Source organism: Megalobrama amblycephala, linkage group LG19 (assembly GCF_018812025.1).
Source record: "Megalobrama amblycephala isolate DHTTF-2021 linkage group LG19, ASM1881202v1, whole genome shotgun sequence".
Taxonomy (NCBI): Eukaryota; Metazoa; Chordata; class Actinopteri; order Cypriniformes; family Xenocyprididae; genus Megalobrama; species Megalobrama amblycephala.
The window spans coordinates 15,641,270-15,664,268 of NC_063062.1; the positions used below are offsets into that span (position 1 = coordinate 15,641,270).

Here is a 22,999-nt window from a genome sequence, read left to right on the forward strand (position 1 = left end):
TTCAAGATCAGCATTTATTGTTAAAACTTATATAATTTTTTAGAAAATGAACAGTGGTTTCTCTAGATAAGACCCTTATTCCTTGTCTGGGATCGTGTAGAATGCTTTGAAGCTGCAATGAAACTGTAATTTTGACCTTCAACCGTTTGGGCTCCATTGAAGTCCACTATATGGAGAAAAATCCTGGAATGTTTTCATCAAAAACCTTAATTTCTTTTCGACTGAAGAAAGAAAAACTAACATCATGGATGACATGGGGGTGAGTAAATTATCAGGAAATTTTAATTTGAAAGTGAACTAATCCTTTAAGTATGAAGAATCTTTACCTCCTTTCTTGCCAATCCTGGTATCAAGGACCTTCTCGATGGTCTCACTGTCGTCATCCTGTTGCTCCTCGGCTCCTTCTGCCATTTCGATAAGGTCATCAGAGTCTGTCTCGAAATCATTCTGGTCCTCCTTGTAACTGCAACACATGCTTCATCATTACTATCTGACTAAGTCATTATACTTTATGGGTCAATCACATATAGGAATATTAATGATAAAGAAAAGGGAAAAACTCTTTGAATTCATGCTAGTTTTGTATGTTTAAAAAAAAAAAAAACTACCATTTTCAAGAAAAGTTTCAATTTATTGACTCTAAAAATGTCATGTGGTGCAGAAATTAGAGTCAATAAATTGAAAGCCTGACATGAAATGATGAATATTTTTTAAATGCATCAGTTTATTGAAACTTTTTAAAAAACGTAACAAATCTAAAAATAAAAGTTTTCATGTGCGTTTTTGTTAAGTAGCATATTTGATACATCAGGCTTTTATGGCCCATATAGTATGATATTGGAGAATATGGAGCTTATACTCGAGGAAAAAGTCAGTCAAGTATTTTTCCCCCCACCACCCAAAAATATCAAAATGAATACATTACAAAAATATAGGTGTATATATGTCACTGTATGCATAACATGCATTTTTGAATACATTATTATATCCGACAGAAGTATGGCATCTCAAATATATATGATCTACATATACTCCTCGATAAGAACAATCCATACCTGACTTTAGTTGCTGTTCGCCGCCTTGTTTGTCTCTTTGGGGTATCCTCCTCCTCTTCCTCATCATCATCATCATCCTCATCTTCTTCATCTGAGGATTCCTGCTTCCTCTGTTTCCGGCCCTTTTGTGGCTGCTGTTTGCTAGCAGATGATTTGGTCTGTGGTCTGGGAAGGGAAGCGAAGAGCACAGACATACATTTATATGCACTCATTCAGCATACTAGGCTTCTTGCCTTTTGTTCTGCGTCCCTGATGTGTTTGCTAGTGTAGCGATTCATTTTCACGCCTACCAGCCTGACTCATGAGCCAATAGCCTTGAGACAGCTGTCAGACATTTAAAGCAGTTCTAGTTCATATATTATACACATTAATCGATTATTATATTAATTATTATGCCAGAAATAGGATACATGCTTTATTATAAATCAGCGCAAGTATCCTAAATTGTTAGAGCAAAAATCACATCACTAATTTTAGTGCAAGCATAGCAATTAAAAATGAGCTCATGAATCATTTTTATTTAATAAGACAGCCCACTTAATAATTCACGATGCGCTGTCTGAAGGCCAGGCTTCGCTACACTCTTACCTTCTAGCAGGAAGTCGTCTGGATCTAACTTTTTTCTCTTCCTGCTCACTCTCTGAACTGCTGGCCTCTTCCTCAACATCCTCTTCGTCTTTTGAGTCATCATCTTTCCAGGTATTTCTTTCAACACAGAAATACCACAGGTTCATCTATTGGACCTCTAACAGCTTCAACTGCTACCCTACTGTTAAGCTGCAAGCCAGTCCGTTCCACTTATTACCCACAACCACACAGGCGATCTAACATGCTAGGAGAGATGCTTCAGCCCATATACGCTAGTATTTAAAAGAAGTTTTACGCTTTTGAAAGAAATGTCCCATGTTTACCAGGGCTGCATTTATTTCATAAAAAAGCAATAATAATATTATATGAAATATAATATGAAATAATATTTCAATTTAAAATAACTTTTTTATTTGAATATATTATAGAATGTAATTCTAATATGACATTTCTTATTAATATCAATAGCTACATTTATATAGACACCTTTTAGTTTAGTTTAGTTTAGTTTAGTTTAGTTTAACACTATTGTCTGTACAGATTTCCTGAACAGAAATTCATATTTGACACTGGCATAGAAAATACATCCTAACATCCTGACTTGTTTCAATCGGAATTAATTCATTCCGATTGATGAATCCAAACATACTGTTTACAGTGCTATATAAATAATCTTGCCTTGCCTACATGAATGCTAAATAAAGTGATCGGTTTGATGTGCACGTTTATGTAACAAGCTTCAAATCTGAATAGACATGCGCACACTGCACGAATATACAGAGTTTCCCGCCGTTTGCACATTCTCATACCATACCTTCTTTTCTTTGTTTAAAAAACAAACTTAATATCTATTTTGGTTCCTAATTAGGCATGAAGCTTTGGGCCATGCTGCTTTATCTATCAAGCAGTAAAAATGCCCATTCCCGTGCCCAAAACAAGGCGTCTGTGGATGAAAGTCTGAAGCAAGGACTGGTGAGACGCTGTCCTGCATCACTTAAAGGCACAATATGTAGTTTTTCGCCACTAGAGGTCGCTTATTCAAAACAAAGGCATAGCTTGATGACGCCTTAATTTTGCGGAATCACGGGAGGTGTTGTCTTCACCTCACAGCCGGTGGAAAAGAATCCGACGTGACTCAGGCAGAAATCATATTCATGGATGAGCTAATGTATTAAAGATTTATTAACATTACTGTAGTTTGAAGCAGGGTGGGCCGCTGGAGCGATTGCTAATGAGAGATGAGTGCGACACACGTCTCGAGAGCAGTGGAACTTTTATTATGCCGCAGAAGACCGCTTCTGCTTCTTCCGGTCAAGAGTATGCGGGGTAACGCAGCGCCATTTATCATATTAGATACATCTGCGTATTGAAAGTTGTTATAATGCTACTCTGCGTTCGCTCGGCAGCTACTATGAGACACTTGTTGCACACTGCAGTAAGCTAGATCGTTATTAGACATGGTAAAACATATATATATATATATATATATATATATATATACAAACATAATATATTAAAGCGTCTTTGGTGCTTCTATGGTTTCTACAAAATAAAACCGGAAATCAAGGGTAACGTGGGTATGATGTCACTGATAGGTGACGCACAGACACAGTCCGTGTCCTGGTTAAAATTGCCTATTTCTTTAGACTTAAACATTCTTGGAAACATTTGGGATAATATAAGTACATAAGTCAACAAATTATATAACATTGTTCAAGTGGGTGTTGGATATTTTAATCCAAGAATCTTACATATTGTGCCTTTATCAGACGATGGGTGGAAGGAGAATTTTAGAGTGACACGACTAGTATTCAACAACAACAGCTTGTTTCGTGCGACATACATCATTACACCATTTCTACATCATTGCATCTGTGCAGTACTTTCCAGTTTCAGTTTTCAAATCGATCAAGTGTTTACGTGTCCTGTCGAACTGATTAGAAAAGGTTTAAACCAGCCCTTACAATCCGAATGGAATTTGAATCGGATTTGGCCCATTTATTCCGATTCATAGTTACATGTGACTTTTCTATTACGACTGTGCTTCTAGTCCAATTACAATCACATTATTAGGCTCCATGTAAACACAGAAATCAGTTTACATGGTGCATTTTTTTTCTTCAGGATTCTTTGATGAACAGAAATTTATTTGAAATATTTTTTTTTTTAACATTACAAGTGTCTTCACTGTCATTTTTTGATCATCTTAATGCATCCTTGCTGAACAAAAGTATTAAAGTAAAAAAAAAAAAACGTTTGAATGGTAATGTACTCAGAACGAATGCATTGCATTTTATAACGAATCAATTTTTTAATCAAAGGCTTACATTCACTGTTTACAGGTCTTTTGCATTTTATATACTTGTTGTTAGCCATGCTTAAAAGGTATGAATGTCATTGCAATGTATAAAAAAATATCTTAATATTTTCTCAAAATGTTTTGAATATGAACAATACAACATGAATATAAACAATGTATTTATGTAAAAGAGCTTAAAAGACATTTACATGCACAACTATGGGTGAATCTAAATGTTATATAATGCATGATATATATGGAGACAATTATGAGAAGAAGGGGGGAAAAAAGCAAATCAGATATTTGTAAGTACATTATGGAAAAAGTTGGGCGGGAGACCTAATTTAATACTTTCAGTACACTTACTCTTTCTTTTTCTGCCGTGAGCTTTTTCTTTTGGGACTTTCCCCCTCTGAATCACTGCTGCCCTAGAAACCCATGAAAATCCATTTTGAATATATGGCACTAGATTAAAAAGCATGAAAATGTCATGTTTCAGATTCATCAAGGAAACAAGGCTTTCAACACACACAGGGTATGTTTACACTACTTGGGCTGCCAAGCCTGATCAGTTCTGAGTCCAGGGCCAAACATAAATATTTATGCTTTAGTAAGTATCTATGTCGGTAATTACTTTGGTCCAAGAAGCAGAACATGTTGGCAACGCACTGCAAATGTACACTGAGAACGCAAGAAACCACTAGGGGTCAGTGTTGAATTATTTTTGCACAGCCAGCCTACCTCAGCTCCGATGTTGAGGCGGGCAGGCTCTTGTCTGCTGCGACTGGATCTTCTAACACCATAAATATCTGGATGTTCCTCCCACATCTATGATCATTTGGGAGACAATTCATTTTAGATGATAAAGCAATTAATCACCAGCTAAATTAAAGCTTCAAGATTAAATCCAATGGGAATAATTCAGGATTTCTCCTAATACTCAGACTGGCCTGTTTTTGTACCTTCTTCACGTCTGCCAGGTTGTCTTTCTTCCGGACTGGTTTGTCTTTGGCCTGTGCTGAGGTCTGACGGGATTTGGACCCAGTGGATTCACTCCCTGACTCAAAGTGGCTCTCAGAATCGGAGGTGCTGTTGGACTCGGAACGCCGGGAACGAGCTCTATCACTTCCTTGCTCGCTCTCCGACTGACTCCCGGACTCTGATCCCGAGCGGTTAGATTCCTCTGATGCAGAATTGCTATAACATTAAAGATGTGCATGCTGAGAAACAATAAAAACATATCAAGTGGTTCTGAACAGTACATGTTCATAAATTTAATCTGAAATCTCGAGACATAATTATTGCAAAAAAAAAAAAAAAAAAAAATCTCATATCTTATGAATTGTCAATGGGTAAAAATTTGTAATAATTTTTATTTAACTTAATTTCAACTTATTTCCTATTTCTAAATCGCCTAATTATCCAACTTAAACATTGGGCTTTTCACAAAAAATGTTTAGGTCTTTTAAGTAAAATCCAATTGTCTCAAAATGAAATGCCAAGTCCTCTTAAACCATGCTGTGTCTTTGTCATTGTAAACAATAGCATTCTAAGGATTTGGAAACTGGGAAAGATGAAATCCAATATAATATAAATGTAGCATGGGAAATATTTCTGCATTTAGCTGGAATTAATATTACTTGTTTTGAAGAAAAAAAAAAAATGCAGTAACACTTTACAAAAGGTCTCATTTGTTAACATTAGTTAAAGCATCAGAGAACATGAACAATGAGCAATATCATTTTTACAGCAATTTTTAATCTTAATGTTTGTTAAATACAGCTGTTCATTGTTTGTTCATGTTAGCTTACTGTGCATTAACTAATGTTAAAAGATACAACTTTAGTAAATGTTGAACTTAACATTAACTAAGATGAATACAGTAGAAGAATTGTTCATTGTTAGTTTATGTTAACTAATACAGTTAACTAATGAAACCTTATTGTACAGTTTTACCACACAAGCTCCTTTAATGACAAACAGACAACACCTGTAGAATTGGAATGATTCATTTAATTGACAGAATGGGGGGAAAAAAATACATTTAAATTAATCAAGTGTGATGAGACATTTGCATACAATCTGGTTTACTTATTTTATTTTTATGACTTCATTTTATTTCAATAAAGTCTTTTAAAGGTGCAATAAATTTAAATTACAATTGCAAAATAACCTTTATAAAATGTGAAAGTACATGAGATATATATAGGATCTTCTTGCAGGTCAATGACCACTTCTGCTGTCCTTTGCCCTTTGAGTCTAAAATTAAATGCAACGGCTTCCGTCTGAAACAAGCCCACCCCCTCTAACTATAAATGTAAATCTCAAAGCAGAGCAATTATATCTTCCTTTCATGGTTAAAAATGCGCTAAATCTGCTTTATTCTATCTTACTATGCGACTCAAACAAGGTGTTTCCTTAAACCTCATGTGAAAGTGTCTCAGTAACGCTCATTTAATTTGACACGATGGCATTCATGAGAAACCATAACGCAGATTTGACCGTGAGCGCTAGCACATTGAGTGCTATGATGGAATGTACTGCTAGAAACAACCACCCCCATCATGTGCTCAAGGAGCAAAACAGCTGCTGACAAAGCAGCCCAACCAGCCAGACTGTCCTTATATGGCTAATGACATCATATATGGGCGGCCCTAACCTCTCAACTGAATTCTCATTGGCTGCTTATTGCTAGCCAAGTGAAGGTCCAATGAAAACCCAGTATGAAGTCATCTGACCTCCAAAACACTTCCTGCTTCTGCTTCCTGTAGTTCCAAGAAGCTTTTATGTAATGCAGCATCTAATACAAGCAATGCAGCACAAAGCAAGAGCCATTTTGTGACTTTGAGGACTTTCAGCCATTTAATGAAGCCAGTCTCAAACTGTGATGAAACAAAGCAGTGCTTTTTATATAGCGCTAAGCCATGTGAACACCTCAAATAAGTTATATTGACTATAATATAGGAAAAATATCACATTTGACATCTTTTTCAGCTCTTGTTTCTTTAGAAATATTTAGAAAATGGCTGCCACAGCTAAACAACAGTGAAGATATATTTCTGAGGATAATTAATTGATTTAGGCTCTCACAGGCATGTTTAACACTAAAGAAATGATTTGTAACCTGTAAAAAAAAAAAAAACAACAACAACATATATGTTCATTTGTAAATTCATGATCACAAATACACGATTACATAAAACTGCTGTGTGTAATAGTAAAAAGATAACATACATTTAAGGGGGTTTTCGATTTAGACACTGGTGTCTGGAACATATGCAGGGGCTTCAAAGCTGTGCCATCAATTCAGACGGAAATTCTTGACAAACAACCATGAAAATAATGACAGACCCGGTCATAAGCACTAAACACAACATCAACACATCCTGTGCTATTGTTTGCATTTTATTTTTTAAGGGCGATATGATGACCACTTTGTAACAGGGTAAAAGCCCCACTGATGTCGTCCCATGTTGGTAAAAGTTAAAACACATAGGCTACTTTAAAACTACATTAATGATGTGCGCCGTTGTTTCACAGTATAGTTTTAATGACAAAATCTATTTCAAATGGCAATTATAGCCATTTGAATACATTACAATTATTGTTTGACTTTCACATTTTGTGAGGCTTTAAAACTGAATAAGTGATCATTAAATCTTCCATTTCCAATTGTTGTGTTAAAGGTTTTTTCCTTTATATTTCCCTGGATAAACAAAACATGAACCTTTGAAAAATGGCATCACTGTCTTTTCAATGTCCCCTAATCATTTTGTAATATTTTAAGGAATTGTGAGCCTAAATTAATAATGCATATGAAAACAATACATTTCTGTAAAAAGATGAATTACTGTTAATATGAACCCACCCAATAACATTATCTGCAACTCAATTAGTTCCAGTTTTCATATGGAAATAAAAGTAACTGAGTGTACTAAAGTAACTATAATAATTCCTATCAGGATAAGACATCCTTGGTTTGGATGTGTGTTATAATTGAACATATATGGAAAACACATTTTGGTCATCAGCAATGCTAAAACAAATATACACTCATTAAAAAAAAGAAGAAAAAAAAAGAGTGAATGCTAAAATGTGTTTTTAATGAGCTCCAATACAACAGTAAATTATTTCAAGAGATGCGAGTTTTGAAATACATGATTGACTGCTGAGCTTGTGCTGTATTAATATTTGCATGAGGTAATAAACCCCATGTCATTAAAGAAATAATAATTGTTTACTCCATAAACAATAAAGACCTTGAAGAATAGGACAGATTTTAATTCACATGTATGACCCCCAAATACTACTTTAGGATCAGACACCTTTTTTTTTTTTTTTTTTTTTTTTTTTTTAAATAAAACATTTAAACACATAAAAATGATTAATATTTCCTGTATTAAGCAACAGCTTGTCAGCAGTTAAAAAAAAAACAAAAAAACAATTGCACATTAAATAAAAGCAATAGTTTTGTTGCTACTAATAATGAAACAACAAAAAAATAATAATTAAAAGCATGTACAACATACAAATATACCCATATCTCACTTCAGACAAAATTAAATTGCTTTAAACATTGCATGTGTGTGAAATGGATTTCATTAAAATATTTCAGGAAATCAGAAATCAGGTTCTGCATACAAGGACTGCAGCATCTATCAAATGCTAAACTGTCATATAATGTTAAAGTAAAAGTGTTTAAAATGTCATTAACCTTACATGGTGCAATGCAGCACATACTACTAATCAGACAAGGTCATTTCACACTATCACTTTACAAATGAAAACATTATAATCAGTGCTCAAATCTGTGTAAAACACTGTGTATCTTGAGTATAAATGTTGGTAAAGGCCCAAAGGCCTTGTTTTCACTTTTAGAAATACTAGCAAAATCAGGGTGTGGCTATACATCTATCCCAAGGTCAATGATATGAAACCCAACTAATTTACAGACATTGTGGTTTAAACTTGTGCACAGCTGATCAACCATGCTTGTAAAGGTAAACAATCAAGACACATGTTAAAAAAGAGAGGAAAATATGAAAGATCGTACCTGGAAGCATTGCTTTGAGTTGAGCCTTCATCTTCCTGCTTTTTACTCTTATTCTTCATCATGATTTTGTCTTGGGATTTGTTAATGATGATCTTTTGTCCAGGTATTAACTGTCAAAAGTTTAAAGTTGGATGAACCATCAAAAGAAAAAAAGTCCGATGCGATGCATGGAAAAAGTCAAGTTGGACACGGAAAATTGAAAATAAATAAATATTTACAGTATTTCTAAAGTTAAAAGGCATCGGAATTGGAATGACACCTGCTCGACTCTATTCGATGTCAAATATCCATGTGTCGATGGCATTTCAAGGCAATACATTCACAGAGCCACATGCATAAATTCTTACTGCGTCATCAGACAAAGGACGATTAAAACAACGATGAAAGCAAATAAATTCGACAATAGAAAAGAAACGATGTAAACATACCTATTGCATTGACAGGAGGAGGATTGTAGTAGCACATTCACATCTGACAAAATATCCGATTTGTTACTTTGGCCATAACAAAAAAAAAAAAAAATCAAAAAGAGTCCAAGATTGAGATTAAAATAACAATCGGAATAATATTCGAAAAGAAAAATAATAGCAGTAATCCACCGATGGCTATTTGAATGGAGAGAGAGGGGGAGAGAGAGTATGAGAAGAGCCCAGCAGAGCGCACTAAAAATGGAGGACCGCCATGGCTGCCAGTGCAAGGCAGGGAAAACAACGACTGGCCACTCTACGCACACACCACAGCGTTTTTCGACGAAACAAAGTCACAAAACGTGCGCATTAACGTCTTTACAGTCCAAAACGAACTAAAACGAACGAATTCGCGCGATTACGGTGCCCCTAGAGGCACTCAAAGTTCACCAAAGTTGAGATACAAGTGCTATCGAGAGCCCTGCGAGGCTCAACGCTCTCCCCTTCCCAAGGTTCATCCGCCATCTAAAGCTCCTTCCCAGCTCTGAGAGCTTAGCCTTTGATTGACGTTCTCTCCATTTACCCAGGGCTCAGGTGATGCACGAAAGACCCACCCCTTTTATTTTAAATAAAAACTAGTTGTTTTACAGATATATTAATACCTCAAGTTAGTGCCAACCTAAGGAGTACAGTATTTGAACGACTGATTGGTGGTTATAAAGGGCAGTTCTTATCTTTGTGTTAATACATTTATTTCTGTAAGCCTTCACTTCCTGCATAGACAGGAAATGAGACAAGAGACTGCCATTTTGCAGTGAGTGCTGGACTACACTGGACACCATTTTAGACAATTTAATTTTAACCCTTTTACACCTGCTCTGTATATATGTAATGTACTTTGAAAACGTGATATTTGAGAGAGGACGGTTGCATGAGCCAAGATTGCAGGCTGGATCAAATGCGTGATTTTTTATTCAACAGGAAATTTGTGGGTGTATCCTTGAATGGAAAAGATAAAGCTCGAAAATAATTTGCGAAAGTCTCAAGTTGTGGAATACAAGTTGTATAATAAAACGAGCCATTAAGGGCAGTTAAAAGACAAAACCAACTCTTTAAAATTTGAAATATTACATAGCTTGTTAATTCATAGTTCGGTAAGTAAATAAAATAGCATTTTTTGTTTTTTTTGGGTTTTTTTTAAAAAGAAAAGTTGAACCTGCGTTGGACGCTTGGACGTAAACCGCAAAGTAAATATTTTGCGAAACGTCATTTTTATTTTCCATCCAATAAGTGCAACTCGATATAGTTCAATCACGAAACTTTTTTATTTTTCTTTTAAAAAAAGGCAACAAAAAAAAGCATTTTGAAATTTTGAAATACAGGCATTTCATTAAAACAACAATGCAGTAAAATGACACAATACATACATTTGTACATCAGCGGATGAAGTAAAACATCATAGCAAATCACAAACAAATAAAATGTCTCTTTCTTTCCAAATCCAAAAGCAAAACATGAGCCGCCATCTTCCTCATTAAGCAGTAGTGTCTCCACTTGACTGTCCAGAATTGGTTCTTAAATAAAATCAAAAAGGAGAAGGGAAAACATGTAAACCCCAAATGTATTCTTAAAGATGCGATGACAGCTTTTCATAAAAATGGTAACGTGCGGCTATAGCGTAGCTATGAACAAAACATTTTTATAAATCAGAACCAAATCAGAATCCTGTTTGATATGGTTCTATAGCTAGCGATTAACAAGTTTAAGACAATGGTCAATCTCACAAGGTAGCTTCTTATGGTCAATTAGGACAACTTCAACATTAACATGCACAACTGACTTGTCAATATTATAATGGTAGAATAATTACAGCAAAATTTTATGTTATTCATATGATAAAATGCTAACAGAAGAATGCTATGTAGTTGCCACAAATGCGGCCGCTTAATTTCGTTACATTCACCTACAAATGTAAGTGCAAGAAACTCTATTCACACAATTTCAGAAGCGTTTTCACAAGAAACAACACTACAAAAACCTTTACTACCAGAAAATCTATAGTACCTGGATTTGGTTCACTTATCAGTTTACTTATTACATTGACAAACAAAGTAGCTTTACGATAGACCCACAGTTTAAAAATCACAACATATAATTACACAACATATGTCTGTCATTAGCTATTATTTCTGTGGTTATGCTTCACAAAAGGTAAATTTCTTCCAATATTCATGTTTTTGTGCAATAAAGGTCATTAACGTTAATGATACAAGAACAAAGTTGTATCTAAATGAGTCGACAAAGCTAAAAATCATTGAAATGAATAGGTGAAAAACGTGAGAATGTCAATTATTGAAGTGCGTTTTTCCATACTATGTGATTGTTATTACAATGTGTAACTTGGGCCAAAATTAAAAGTGTATTAGAGGAAATTACTTTGAAATTGTTGTAATTAAGTCATTCGTGATGTTTAGGCTGCTGAGACTTGATTTAAAAAAGAAAAAAAAAAAGGAAGGGAAAGAAAAAAAAAAAAGAAAAAAAAAAAAGGTGTGGCTTCACCACTAAAATGAGAAGTGACACTTCAAAGGGTCCGTTCACAAACTGGGAAATTTGCATACTGATGTGTATAAGTACAAATATGAGGAGAATTTTACCAAATAGTAAACAAGTTGTTCCAAATGTTAAGGAAAAGAAATTCTCAAAAAAAAAAAAAAAAAAAAATGGTTATGAAGTACATTTAATAAAAGTCAGGCTTTAGAAGAATGATTAAAAAAAAAGACTGGAAGTCATAGCTTCTTCCTCAACGAACGTATGGCATTTGCTTACTGAAAATGTCAGTAGCCTTATCCACAAGTTAAGAACATTTTCCTTCGAAACTATTGCAATCCCATATCATTAGCATAATTAGGTGTCAGCTCAAATTAAACATTGACTTAATGTGGAGGACTTGGGCTAATGCACACTAATGTGCAATGGTAAAGGACCATAATTTCTAGTCTGTCCTGTCTGGATACCCATCCCAAAATCAAAAGCAGAAAAAGTTTTATCCATGTCACAAGAGGAATGGAAAAGTTGTAGTGTTTTCCAGTGTAAATGTGGCACAAGTGCAAGTGAAAACTTTAAATGCATAAAGTATGCAACAGCCAGTGAAAAAAGGAGGCCAATTGTGGCACAGAATCAAAGATGTGTAAAACAAGTTACACAAAAGCAGAACTGACTCCACAAGGAAAGTGTCACGCTGGATGGAAATGCCAAGATAAGCATAAATTCTAAAAATGCGCATAAAAAAAACCCCGCATGCGCTCAATTGAGGCAGATACTTTTTAATCAGATAAGACGACATGCGCATATTTACTGAAATCTCTTGAAGTGCAAAAAAAAAAAAAAATAAATAATAGGACTTTGCCTCAACACAGAGGATGTGATTGGATAACTGGACTAACCAGCGGATCAGTTCCATCTCAAATGTTGGTTTGGTCATTCTGAATTGCCTGAGCCAAAGTCTTTCATCAGAATCAATTGGTATAATGACCTCCCAGAAGTGTCTCACATGATTGTGTTCCCAAACACCAGGTATCCAAACGCAAGATAACATGACAGCGTTTATTGCGCTTCGTCTGCGTGTTCTGAGATGCAAGTCATTCATGATGTAGGATAAAAGAGCTTCAGTGGCTTCCCCGATTGCAACAAGTTCCATTTTTATTACAGATGTTTTGCACAAGTTTTTCAGGAAATTACGATTTTGTTCTCTTGAACACATAGGATGGAAACGCTGCTTCATTGGCAAATGTTTTATGTGATACTCCAATTTTGCGCACAAGTAAAATTCGCAACTTTGGTTGGAAACATAGCAACTGATCTCAAGAAAGGTTTCCACTGAAAACAAGTAGTGGTGAAGAGAGCACCCAAGCATGCTCAGGTACTAAAGACAAGTAAATTATATGTACAGTCATCAAAAACTGTATTAAAAAAACAAAAACAAAAAAAAACACCTTTAAACCTTCCCAAGCTGTAACAGGAAGCCCATTATTAAACAAAAATTCTTAGCACCATTCCTTTGAGCTTTGAATTTTCTCTTTACCTTTAATATAAACTGTAAAAAAACTGTAGCAATTGTAAATTAATTATTTTTGATGAAATCCATTTTATGCTGTTTATTAACTACTACATTTGCCTGAGCAAAAATACTTTACTACTTTACTGGGGCCTAAATGTAGCTAAAATGACAGACATATGTAGTAATACCTTAATAATACAAATAACAATGTGAGGACTTACAGAGTAGTCTTCCCTTCCTTGAAATTTTGCTGCAGTTTCCTCCTCAGGCAAACGTCATCTACAGGGAGAAGGACAATCAGTGAGATCAGAGGTATAAAACAAAACACTGTCAGTTGAGAACTGCATTAGCTACTCAAGTAAGTGTCACATTGCCTTATTATTAATTCAAGCTAAACTGTCATCTGTTTAGTAATGGAAAAGAATTAAGCCTTAACCCTACATTACTTTCAAAGGATTTTCTATTTATCTTCCAAATAGTATTAGCTCTAAGAGATTCTATTCCATGCAAAAGTCGCTGCCATGATTCCAGGGTGTTCTGGGTTGTTAGCGTGCCGCTATGCCTTTGCTAGATGGTTGTTTACTTTTTATCTCTACATATAGCAGACATAGATATGTATACATATATTCCACATTCGGCCACTCCAGACACATCAGCGTGCCCGCCATCTTGGAACGGTTAGTGTCGTCACTTACAGTAAGAAACAATGATGCCACAACATTGTGCAGCTTCTGGTTCCGCCTAAATTTAAATTCCCATAGAAATTGGTTTGTGTTTTAATATGCATTAACTCAATATTGCAGGTTTTAACTATGATAACTTTTTAAATGTCATGTTGGCTGACGCCTTTGTTTTGTTGTATTGTGTTCAGCAAAATCATCTGCAGATATAGATAATCATATATGCGTTTTACGGTTGCAGATGCTCAGTCAACTTGCTCTCGAGTGTTCACGGACCGGTTTTGACTGTTCCAATATGGCGGATGGCTTATGTATAGCGCCCCATAGAACAGCCACTAATGAGGCATCTATGCATGTATCTCTATGATGGCAGGTATCAATTTTTATAATCTTTTTAATGTCATCCGATTGGTTAAATTCTACAGGTTTTCCGGGAGACGGGCGTGTCGTGTTCTTTAACGGTCCGCCTGGAAACAAAGATGCCATGATGCCAAACCCCCTCATGGAAAAAGAAAGCTGTTGCGTTTACAGATGTGACAATGAGCGCTTATCAGGATCAACTAAACGCTGGGTTTTCAAAACTATGTGAAGTACATAAAGTTTGGGGCATAGACTCTTTAAAATATGTCCAAGAGTTTTACACTCTTCTGACATTGTAGGGACGTCGGCTTTACATTTTCACACCCCGTAACATGAGGCTGAATAAAACAAACTGATTGGTTGCTTTACATGTCAGTCAGACGGACTCTGGGCGGTCCTTGGTCAATGAAAGCTGCTATGGAGTCCAGACCTGCCATCAGTTTGAAGGTCTAGATATGCAAGACTAATCAATTTTTAATGTTTTAAGTTTTTCCAGGTGAAATTGAGTCGAATCATTTAGAAAATAATAACAGCTCTCCATGCTTTGGCAATAATAAACAAATAAAGTTATCACTAATTAGGCTCTATTACATTGGTGACAATGATATGGATATCTTACTACTGTAAACCAAAGTGAGCAGGAATTGAGGCATTGGAAAAAATGTTAAAAATTGGTTGTCATGTGAAACACCACCAAACCCAAATCCAACTTGAGAGAAAAACTCTTTAAACGACATAATATTGTTTAACGAATTTTTATTGTAGATATAAAAATTTGTTGAAGGGGGGATATATGTCCTTTTATTTTTTTTCCCATTTGTTGCATTAAAAAAAAAAAAAAAAAAAAAAAGTGACTTAAGTTTGTATTATCAATGTTAACACTAGGGACAACGACATGTTATGTCGGTGAAAAATAAAATTGTTTTAATTAAATGGATAATTAAAACATTTTAAATTCAATTAGAAAAATCTAAATGCACCAGGTATTAATGGTTCTGCAATAAGGAAAATAAAATTATACTTTTAGATAGTGTTGGGCAATGTGTGTCAGTCAAATCGTCATCCTGCGAGATCGCCGATACACGATATTATCATTGGCGGTGGAGGTGGGGGGTGCAATAATTTACTTATTTATTTACTCATTTAATTTACTTACTTGAAATGAGAATCTTTTTCTATCATTTTGCAAGCAAAGATAGAGTTGTTGATGAAGAAAAATGTCATGTCGCATAGAAATATTTCACCCAAAAGGCGAGCCTTTGGATATCACCCATGCAATTGGCTAACTTTGCATTAGAGTTATGCCAGTGAAAGAGACTTAAACCAGTCAATTATTCATTGAAAGTGAAAGCAAAAACTGGCCAAATGTGTTTGGCATATGACGCTGCACACGACAAGTTTTTTTTTTTTTTTTTTTAAGTCAGTGTTTGAAGCTGCTTTTGATTTTCATCGATAACTGATTATTGTGCCGTGTTCGGACTTAAAGACTGTTATTAGGCCTATATAGTTTTAGTAATATTATTATTAATAATTTAATTGTGTTGTTATTAGTGTCATTAAATGTTTTGTTTAAAACACAACGTCATTTCGCTCATTGGCTTAAACAAAACCTGGACAAGATTAATGCGTTACTTTTATAAAAAGCACTCTTGAATTTGTGAATAGATCACCTTGCAATTCAGTTTTGATATGGGATGTAGTTTTTTAAATCTGTTTTAAAAACATTTTCAATGAAGCGTGTTATGTGGTGATGTCATTATGAAATTAGGGAAATAAATTGAAGGTCCTTAATATTAATTTGATAATACTCACCTGATTACAATAATACCAACAATAATAACTTAGTACATTAATGGGAAACCAAGTAAATTATCATCAAAGGCAGCAGTCATCGCCGATATCTCTGACTACCGTCAATATACGTACTATCGTCACAACCCTACTTTTAGCTATGATGTCAAAAAAGGAATTTCCAGAAGAAATTTGAATTTAAAGTGATAATTTTGCTACATACTAAGGTTATAGAATGCCTAAGTAGTGTTTTCTCCACCCCATTCCCAAACAAAATTGTACAACATTGTCACCTATAATGTTTCTATTAATAACTGCAAATATTTTATTTTTATAGTTTGTATAAAAGGTTTTTTTATTTTATTTCGAATGTCTGAATTTCATCTGATTTCGTTAAACATGGATGTGTGTAGAGTTCGTAGTTAGTACCATGATTATTATTTTTATTTTTTTTCGTTAAAACATTTTTATGGGTACCATAGCAAATTCAGGTTCTTTATATTCTTTAATGGTTAAAATCTTGGGCTGTGCAAAATTTGTTGAAATTTTACTAGAACTTGTAAAAAATGTAATGCATTTATGAAAATTTAGTATTTACTCAAATTGTGTAAAAATTGCATTGTTAACTATACTTCTGGCCAAATTACAGTATTTTTAAAACATCAGCAAATATTCCACATAAAGCAGCTAAAATAATAACTGTACGTTATACAAGAAAAGATCATAGCCGTAGCTATTTCTACAAGGTTCCTTTAATTTCAATACTTACGGCAAAAATCATTTTCCTCATCTTTCTTTGACGTTCAGGAGATCAGGAACCTTTAACAACAAAAAGATTCTTCGTTAGACTGAAAATACATCCTACGATTTGATTTAGAGCACAACCTAGTGGTGGTCGATGATAAGGTGAATAAAGCTCAACAGATTACGCAAATGTATAGTTTAGTTACTAAGTACATTAATGTCACTTACATTTATATGGCATGAGACTGAACGAAATTCCATCATCTTTTATCCAGTTGTTCTGATTCCTGTACACAAAAAAGCATTTCGGACGATTAGTATTGTATTGGATACTTAACATAATAATGCTCATTTCGGTGTCAAAATGTTCAAAAGAAACATTTATTTCAGTCATGCATTTTCTCAAATTCTTCAGTTAACAAAGTAATCTGCAAGTACTATTGACTTGTTAAATTCTTAAAGTACATAACGTGACAATACTTCATATTCATTGAAGAATATACATAAATCAGAAACCTCTTTGATATAGAATCACTTATGGGCACGTTTTATTTTTTATTTATTCTTACATGCAACATTAGTTTTCTAGACAGCAGTGAACAGTTGATTCTATATACATTTATAGCATAGACCTCATATTTTAAAGCTAACATTTTACACTTTAAATAGACAACCTTAACAGCATTACTTACTAAGTTATATGTTTCTATGATATTGTGGAAACCAGAACAATAAAAAAGACTTTTCAGATTAAAATTTGACTTTTTTTATATTTATCAATAAATTTTGTATAAATTTAGGGCATTTAATACTTTAAATAAGTACTAATCAGGTGAAAATGTCCTTCACATAAATCTCTGACCAAAAAGGAAAAACAGAAAGAAAGAAACATGTTTCTACATTTTTTTTTAAAGAATATAAATACTTCTTTTGGACCACAATGGGTTAAAAGCCAACACCCTATTATTTAACGTCGAAAATACAGCATAAATGTTTTTCAAAACACAAGAAATACAAGTGGATACGTTTATTTAAGTACATTCTCAAGTGGAAAAGACTCATAAAATGAAAAGTAAAAGTATTACATTTTATGCAGAAAACAATGCAATCTTAAAATAAAGTAAAACATCAAAATGTACTAAATCCTAAGGCAAGTTGACATATTCACAACGTTCTTTGAACAAGTTCAAAACAATGTACATCCGGAGAAAAAGATTATTTTTCAGTAATTAACACACAATAAATGCATTAGAATGTTCAATAAAATTGTTTATTCAAAGAAAACATTTGAAATCAACAAAAGACACTCAAAATGTTGAGACTGGAAATGATACGTCCACTAGTGCATTATCACAACAATATTTCAATATAATATATTTTTTTCCGCTTTCCAATGTTACAAGGACATTTTGTCCTCTCAAGGACAAAGCGAATTTAAAATGCGTAGACAGTTAAATCCTTGTTTCTCTTCGTTGCTGCCAGTTGAAATCTTCACAGTCTTCCTGCAACATATCCATCCATTGTTTTCCTAACAATTTCACGTTGTTTTTACCTCAAAATCGTCGATTAAATCGACGGAATGCCTTTTTTCAGTACTTGGCAATGGCCCCATCATGGCCATTTTACAACACCTCGTCGAACCCTCTCCTTTTCCACCATATTGGTGCGTCTGTACCACTCGCTTAAACACGTTTCTAAGTTAAATTTATAATGAAATCTTACCATGTTCTCACCGTCGCGATCTGCTCTTTCATCTGAGCAGGTCGACGCCATTCTCTTCGTTGACATTCTTCGTTTTAACGAGGTCTTCTCGCTCAGACCGCGCCGCATCGCCATCTTCGCCCGTCACCGCTGTCTCTCCGCTCCTGTGTGCGCTCCTCGTCCTCTCTGTGCTGTTATACTGATCGAGTGGACGGACAGCCCTGAGCTTCAGCGTAAGCATAGACAACTTCCTCTCACTGCAGCATTCTGGGTAGAAGAAACGCAGCATCCATGATTGTGTATGGAAACTAACTTTTGATTTCAGTGACCGAAAACATGTTCATTTTTACACTGGCTTATTGACAACACTGCTATTTAACGACAAATGCTAATGACATTAGCATAATTAGCATTCCTATTTCAATAAAAACTGATAAAAGAACTACTTAGCTTACTGTACAACTAATGTAGCCATATGATAATGTAACCTACACTTATATAAAGCCATTATTTTATATAACAAAGCAACAAAGCTGTTTAGACTGTAAAACCAAGAAGCACTTTTGGGCCATTTGTTGTCTTTGTTTTTTATTTATATAAATCAACTTTTGATTTATGGGTTTGTGGTTAACATTACTTGAAGGTTTACCAACATTCATACCTTAAAAGTTAATTTTAAAGAAAAATAAATGTAAAAAATTAAAGTTGCTAACGGATGTGAGTATGAATAATTTACATAAAAATGCAGCAGCATCTTTTAATGTTATCAGACTAAATTTCTCAAAAAGTCTCTTTAAATAATGATAACCACAGGCTGTTTGATAAATCGAAAACTGCTTTAAAAACATATAGGCTATAAGAAATTTTACACTCTAAAAATGCTGGGTTAAAAACAACCCAAATTGAGTTGAAAATGGACAAACTCAGCGATTGGGTTGTTTTAACCCAGCGGTTGGGTTAAATGTTTGACCAACATGCTGGGCAGTTTTATTTAACTCAAATATTGTTTAAAAATGACTATATGGCTGGCTTAAAATGAACCTAAAATAGGTTGGAAATTAAAAATCAGACACATAATTACTAGAGGCGACAATAATAACTAAAATGTGAATGTTATTAATAAGAAATTTAATAAATGTGTATTGTTTAAGTATTATTCATTAAACTTATTAATAAATGTTCATTTATTAAACATATTAAACATATGTTAATTTCCAACATACTTTGGGCTCATTTTAAGCAAGAAATACAGTAAATTTGAAACAATATTTGAGTTAAATAAAACTACCCAGCTAACATTTAACCCAACCGCTGGGTTAAAACAACCCAATTGCAGGGTTTGTCCATTTTCAACCCAACTTGGTTTGTTTTTAAGCCAGAACTTTTTAGAGTGTAATCTCATGAGAAGGCATAACTATTATTCCCTGAAAATCATAACTATTTCACGAGGTGTTGAATTTCATATGAATTCATACAAGGTGATTTGCATGGAAACATGACTTTTAAATAAAAAATAAGGAAAGGTGTCTCTGGAAAAAAGTAATCTGTGATATTGTATTATGTTGAATATCAAAGTTCTCTGTGTCTATTTGTTAATGAGGGATTTGTGGAGACATTAAAGGGATAGTTCACCCAAAAATGAAAATTTTGTCATCATTTACTCACGCTCACGTTGTTCCAAACCTCTATAAATTAATTTGTTCTGCAGAACACAAAAGAAGATATTTTGAAGAATGTTTGTAACCAAGCAGATCTCACCCATAGTAGGGGGAAAAAATACTATGGTAGTCAATGGGGGGTGAGATCTGCTTGGTTACAAACATTCTTCAAAATATCTTCTTTTGTGTTCTGCAGAACAAAGACATTTATACAGATATGGAACAACTTGAGGGGGACTAAATGATGACAAAATTTTCATTTTTGGGTGAACTATTCCTTTAATGTTTTATATTTGTGGATTACAAATATTTTGAAGTGAATTGGCACAGAAGGCCCCAAGTGGAATATTACTAGTGTTATTATTATTTTTATTTATTTAATTTAAAAGGCTACTCGTTGTAATTCATGGGGTTATTAATAAGTAATTTCATGAGTTATACATTTCAGACATCTTTGCTATTTAGTTAAAACCTATAGGCTAAATGAGTAAAATCATTAGAATGTTGATAATATGACAAAAGGTTTCATGTAACAGCCAAAACCAAACATCCATAGTTTATATAAAACACTTTTGCAATATGAATAATATAATGATCTTAAACTCATCTGCAGTTGTTTATTTAAATATTTATAACCTTCAATTTATGAACCATGATTATGACAGTTCTTTTTAGCAAATGGATGTGTACAGTAACAGAACCTCAGCTCTGTCAAGGGCTCATTTCTCTCCAACAGCTAGTCTGCATACCGCAGTTGGTTACTTAGCAACTGTAATTGTATCAGCCCTCGGCTCCCTCCCCCTTCTCCTCTATAGTCGTGCCACGTAGGCAGGCACTGGTGCCACATGCCACAAATGAACCAGGTGGATGTTTCATTAAAGTAATGGAAAGTAGACTATTTGTGTACAAACCATTTCATTTAAAAAACAAAAAGCCAGGTATGGATAGAAAGAGGTGTTAAAACCTGACGCCATAATGTCTGTATTTTTTCAGAATTAACAATACTGTATAAATAAATGACATTATATTATAACCCTTTATTTCAGCACACATATCAGAACACTGTTTTTAGTGCAGTACTGAATCAAACAAAGATGTGAAATTTATTTGGACTGAAAAATAAAAAGATAAATAAGAGCCCTCTTGTGGCCTTCTATGAAATGTGTGGTGTTATTTGGACTGGATCATCCAGTGCCCTATGCATTTTTGGTTTGAAATCAAAAAGTTTGTGCAACAAGTTTGACGTTTGAGTTCATACTAGTGATAATGGTGATAAGTCAAGGGGCAATCAGTCAAATTAGACCAATCTAAGATTTATTTTATGTAGCTGACTTAAAACAGTTATGAACAGTCTTAAAGGAAAAAAAAATATGATGACTAATTTGTAAGACTAGTCTTAGCAGTATATGCAACTGGCCCCAGATTTCTGCTATTATTTTAATTTCCTGCATACCTGTGTGACAGAAAGGTCAACTGACTGTATCTGTGTAGATAGCGCCATCATGTGGCTAATGTAAACTATGTATTTACTTTATTTTAATTTACTTACCCTCCTGACTACCAGAAAATGTTTTTTTTGTGAATTTAGTATTTTTTTGTGTGTCATTACATTGTTTAGAGCATAAGAAAAAAAGGGGAAAATGATATTTTATTCATATGTATGCTATATCCTCTGTAGTGGAAATAAAAAATAAAATAAGACATGAAAAGACATGAAAAGGTAAAAACAATGGGATTTTTTATTAATCACCAATAGATTTTTAGGTTTCAGGATTTTTTTATACCAAACTTTGTATAAGATGATTCTCAACTATGTTATAAAATATATAACAGAATGATTTGACATACCATTTTGCTTTATGCAATATAAAATGGCTATAAATGTTTTTTTTTTTTTTCTCCATTATACAAATGTATCTACTACACAATGGATGTAATTTGCATATTAATGTTCTTGGAGCAACATGTAATGAAAAAAGACGGTAATAATGGGAGTAATAATTGGCAAGATTTTCATAATAATATCTAATATTTCATAGAAATATTGATATATAATTTCTTTCCCATTTGTTGTGTCTCCCAAAATGCCTGATAAACATGCTGTAAGTCCTGGTGTCCTCTACAGTGGACACGTATAAAAACAATGTCCTGTTTCATAACAAAGTCATATTATTTTGATTTGAAACAACATAACATTTCCCTGAGATCTTGATTTATGACAAACAATTTGAAAATTAGTCAGATGTAAATGATGTTAAGAAAATATTATCATATTTCCATAAGGGTGTTAAATTTGATCACTAAATTAATGTCAGACATTTTTAAAGACCAAGGAGACCAGGAGTGGTCATGGTGAAATCTCTGAACATTTGGTATCTCTGTAAAGTCCTGTGCTCTTTACAGGACATCAAGATCTAAAATGGTGACATGTAGGTCTCAGAGAAATTCGCTAAAATATAATATCCTCTACAGAGGACAAAACTCCATAGCTGGTAGTCAGGAGGACTTAAAAATGTTTCTCTTTCTTTAAAAGTGTGTCACTTTGAAAATAATTCAATAACTTCCCAGAAAATCATAATCTTGTTTGCTTAACAGTTTACAATTTA

At 33.9% G+C, this 22,999-nt stretch overlaps 1 protein-coding gene across 4 annotated transcripts in view; it reads right to left on the reverse strand.

Moving 5' to 3' along the window:
• chd2 (chromodomain helicase DNA binding protein 2) overlaps positions 1 to 19,084 on the reverse strand; it is a 45,641-nt gene extending 26,557 nt beyond the window's left edge. Inside the window, exons 1-12 of one of the 4 annotated variants that reach the window (XM_048168237.1) lie at positions 18,768 to 19,084; positions 17,263 to 17,321; positions 17,060 to 17,109; positions 13,681 to 13,738; positions 9,424 to 10,976; positions 8,996 to 9,105; positions 4,893 to 5,139; positions 4,684 to 4,770; positions 4,309 to 4,370; positions 1,644 to 1,760; positions 1,056 to 1,220; positions 327 to 463 (exon numbers count right to left, since the gene is read on the reverse strand). In XM_048168237.1, the coding sequence (XP_048024194.1) occupies positions 327 to 463; positions 1,056 to 1,220; positions 1,644 to 1,760; positions 4,309 to 4,370; positions 4,684 to 4,770; positions 4,893 to 5,139; positions 8,996 to 9,057 (877 nt within the window). In that variant the 5' untranslated portion in view covers positions 9,058 to 9,105; positions 9,424 to 10,976; positions 13,681 to 13,738; ... (1 more) ...; positions 17,263 to 17,321; positions 18,768 to 19,084. Of the gene's footprint in view, positions 1 to 326; positions 464 to 1,055; positions 1,221 to 1,643; positions 1,761 to 4,308; positions 4,371 to 4,683; positions 4,771 to 4,892; positions 5,140 to 8,995; positions 9,106 to 9,423; positions 10,977 to 13,680; positions 13,739 to 17,059; positions 17,110 to 17,262; positions 17,322 to 18,756 lie in introns of all 4 variants that reach the window. The other 3 variants (XM_048168235.1, XM_048168238.1, XM_048168239.1) reach the window with 3 other exon arrangements.
• Positions 19,085 to 22,999: the final 3,915 nt, after the last annotated feature.